The sequence below is a fragment of the Geospiza fortis genome, unplaced genomic scaffold, assembly GCF_000277835.1.
Source record: "Geospiza fortis unplaced genomic scaffold, GeoFor_1.0 scaffold164, whole genome shotgun sequence".
NCBI lineage: Eukaryota > Metazoa > Chordata > Aves > Passeriformes > Thraupidae > Geospiza > Geospiza fortis.
In genome coordinates, this window is record NW_005054426.1 from 905,484 (window position 1) to 909,218 (window position 3,735).

Genomic DNA, 3,735 nt, shown 5'->3' on the forward strand with positions numbered 1-3,735 from the left:
GGGGTCCTTTTTTTTTTTTTTTTTTTTGTCCAGATGGCAAGACTCTGAAAAACTGAAAAGATAATGCGATGCTTGCATTGTAACTCCAAATTCAAAGAGAAAAAACTCATGCAGCATTTTTGGAAAGCTGATGCTGGTGGGACCCAAACCCCTGTGCTGACCAAGAAATAGTTTTTGCTAAATCCCCCTGCTAAAAGAAGGCTTAAGTGAGATTTCTGTCATACAAGGCAGAGGATATAAAAATCAGTTTTCTTGTTGGAAAGAGATCACCCAGAATCCTTATAATCCATGCAAAGAATCACATCTATTTCAATAATTGATTTGCAATATTGATACTTCAGCTGGTAAGATCACCCTCTCTGCAGTGGTCAAAGAGCAAACTTAGATGGCTGGGTTGACTGAGATGATCAATTTTAGAGAACTAAAGCAAAGCACAACAACTGTTGAAGGAGACAATTTAGTGGAATAGATTTACAGGCAACAACAAACCAGAGTCAAAGCCTTCTTAGCCATGCAAATTGCTATTTATGAGCAAAAGAATCTGCCTAGCCATGGGAGGGTAGGGCCTAAGGCAAGCTTCCTCCAGAACTGTACCCTCATTCCCAGCTCACTCCGGCTGTAATCCACTGGCTGGCACAGGTAGCTGTAGTTGGCCAAGACTGAAGTGACCAGAAACTGAAACAGACAAAAAGCAAATAGAAATCACTTTTCTGTTCAATGCCATCTGTTCCAAAAAAGATGGACACATTAATGCTAAGGTAGTGAGGTTTCAGTCTTATAGTTACTGTCAGAAAATCCATGGACAAATAGTAAAAACCTAAAACAAAGTACTTCACATCCTGGTTGAAATCTCAAAAAATGCAAATTGGGCCTGGGAAGATTTGTAACTCTTTGTGTAATCACTGGAGGGCTCAAAACTATGTCAGCAAGAATACTGAATTCTAGGCTTCTAAGTCTCTCTGAGAGACTCTTCTCTCCTTTGCAAAGATCTTTCAGTTCTGTTCTGGTAGGTTGCATTTGCTTGTTCATTGGAAAGCCATAAACTGGACCAAGTAATCAGTAGAACTGAACAATCAAGTGTTCAGTTGTGAACAATCGAAGCAATCTGCACACCTGTCCTCAGATGGAGCAGTATTTGTTAAAAAAAAAACAAAAACAAAAGCAATTAGTGTTAATGTAACACTTGTGATACAAATTAAAAGGGCATATTTGTTGGCATCAGAATGTTTTTGAAACCTATTTGGCCATGTTCCCTCAAAGAGTTTTCAGTGGCCTTCATAAACTTGGGGGAAAAGGCTTGTAGAAAGGCTTATGCATTAAGAACAAGCAGAAAAATAAGTTCTTAACATTCTCAGCAGCAGGAAGACAGAGAGTGCTTGGCACTCCTGGAGAGAACTGCCAACTTTGGAAAATCATAGATTGTTCGAAGGGACCTTAAAGATCACCTTGTCCCAAACTCCTGCCTTTGGCAGGGACACCTTCCACTAGTCCAGTGGTTCTCATCCTCAGAGACAGATCCATCACCAGCCAGACTCAAGATGAAACGAGACCATTCCACATTCTCCACACAATCTGTGCCTAATGGGGAATTCTCAACCTGCAATTCATTCATTCAGGATGAATGAAATTCCATGTTAATTTCATGAATGGCAGGGGGATTGAGAAATGGGAGGAAATCAAGCACAGCAGGACAATACTGCTCCTCTTGTGGCAAAACATGAACATGTCCAAGCCAGCTCCCACTCCCTTCAGCAGAGTCCATCAGCAAAAGCTGTTCAAACCGTGGAATCTGGAGGCTCTGGAATTCAAACCCTTCTCAGGTGTTTACCTAGGAGCCAATCCTGCCTCCTCACCTCATAGAACATGTAGCTGGATAATGCCACCATGGCCAGGTTGTAGGTGAGTAGCGGAGCCCTCAGCTCCAGCAGCTGCCGCTGCCGCATGCAGGACGGTCCCAGTGCCACCATGAAGAGATAGGAGGTCAAGATCAGAGTGACTGGAACTGGGGAGTAAACCAGTGGCCACGGGTCTGTCCTTGGATCTGAGAAGCAAAACACACAGCCACAGCTGGCACCTCAACACAGCATGGGGCGAATATATTTAATTGTATTTCAATACTTCCCTTTGGCGCACTCGCTGCAGAAAGAAAATTGGTGTCTTTGTGTCTTTGCAAAGCTGCACCTCAGTCCATCTGCTCTGACTCTGCCAAAAGGATTTAGCACAAAGGTTTTAGCCCAGTTTCTGGGTATGGACTGCCATACTGGAAGGCAGATCTTTCCTGGGATGAACTGGAGCCTTCTCTGGGTGAAAGGAGTGATCCCAGACACTGTGTGGGGAGGCACAGGAGCAGCCAAAGCAACAGTGGCTCTTCAGGAGTGTAAATTTACAATTTTATAATAAAAGTGTTTCAATCCTTGGTGTTACTTCCTTATAATCCTCAGGATATCTAAAATTCTCCACTCCTTCATTTTTATATCTGCTCATGCAGTGGGCTCTCTTAAGAAGCATGAATTCACTGGGAAATGCCAAAACACTTATCCCTGCTGAAACAGCTCTTCAGTCCTACAGCAAAGGGAAACTGAAGAGATTTTCTGTCATGCCACCTCTTCCTAATCCAGCTGTCACCCAGGATATATTATATCAGCAAAAACATCCCAGGTACCATTCACGCTTTCCTTTGCTGTGTGATCACTGCTCTCTCAACCCCCTTCATTTTTTTATAAATGCCATACCAGTCTGGACAACTCTGTTAATCCCTCTCCCTTCTAAACCTTCCAGTTCTTTATGATGGCTGTTATGGGCTGTGTTAGGAGCTCTTTGATATTCCATTTCTAGATTTAGCAGTTCATCAGAAGTCCTGAATCACAATTTACACTTCCTTGTGAAATTTAAGTCCTGAAACATTTACTGAGCATTATGTAAAGTCTGAGCATTATGCCTCATGTCTTCCTCCTGCAAGCCTGCTGTTCTACCTTCATGGCATTTTGTGGCTTTTCTTTACATCCAGAGATACACCACAGCCCTTTGGGACCAAATTGAGCCTTTAACTCATGAAAATCTGATGTCTCCTCACTGCAAGCTGTCAAATCTCAAGCACTGAGGAGTGGTTACTGCCAATATTTCATTTGATAACAGGTTTTCCTGGCATCACAAAGAGTTTAAACCCCCCAAAGTATTAACTCTTTGGTCAACTAAGCTTTCCCATGACACATGAATATGCATTTAAAAAAAATCACTTCCTTTAGTACTCCAGACTCAACAGACAATCTCAGGCATTTATTGCTCCTTGCCCACTGGGAAATTCCTCGTCCCTTCATTCCTTACTGTGATCCAACTGGAGGGTCAATGAGATATATTTCAAGACTTAAGGGAAGTTTGTGATCATGGAGAAGGAAAAGTGGAAATCTTCTTAGTTAGGAAAATGTGGGCTAGTGTAAGGATTGCATTCCTTCTAGGTTTGGTTTTCATGATCATGGTGTTTATGCAGAAATTCCCATTTTAGACAGCATCTCTACCTACCTCCACTTTCAAGAATCCAGTTGTAGAATTCCTGAGTTTTCTGCCAAGTTGAAGCCATCCCAAGTTCTGGAAAGAAATTAACTTGACTGAGTCAGGAATGAGGAGGCTCTTTAGACTCAGGCTCAGAACTACAGCTAATGAAAGGATAATAGCTTGCTTTCTAAAAAATTAACTTTTAGACCAGGATTAAAGTCCCCTTTAAAAAAGGAAGAAAGA

General features: G+C 42.1%; 1 protein-coding gene across 2 annotated transcripts in view; it reads right to left on the reverse strand.

The window, feature by feature from the left end:
- LOC102040968 (elongation of very long chain fatty acids protein 4-like) overlaps positions 1–3,735 on the reverse strand; it is a 10,202-nt gene that overhangs the window by 5,311 nt on the left and 1,156 nt on the right. For both annotated transcript variants that reach the window (XM_005426855.2, XM_005426854.2), the window contains 3 exons: positions 3,520–3,585; positions 1,854–2,041; positions 595–675 (listed from right to left, as the gene is read on the reverse strand). In XM_005426855.2, the coding sequence (XP_005426912.1) occupies positions 595–675; positions 1,854–2,041; positions 3,520–3,577 (327 nt within the window). In that variant the 5' untranslated portion in view covers positions 3,578–3,585. The remainder of the gene's footprint in view (positions 1–594; positions 676–1,853; positions 2,042–3,519; positions 3,586–3,735) is intronic.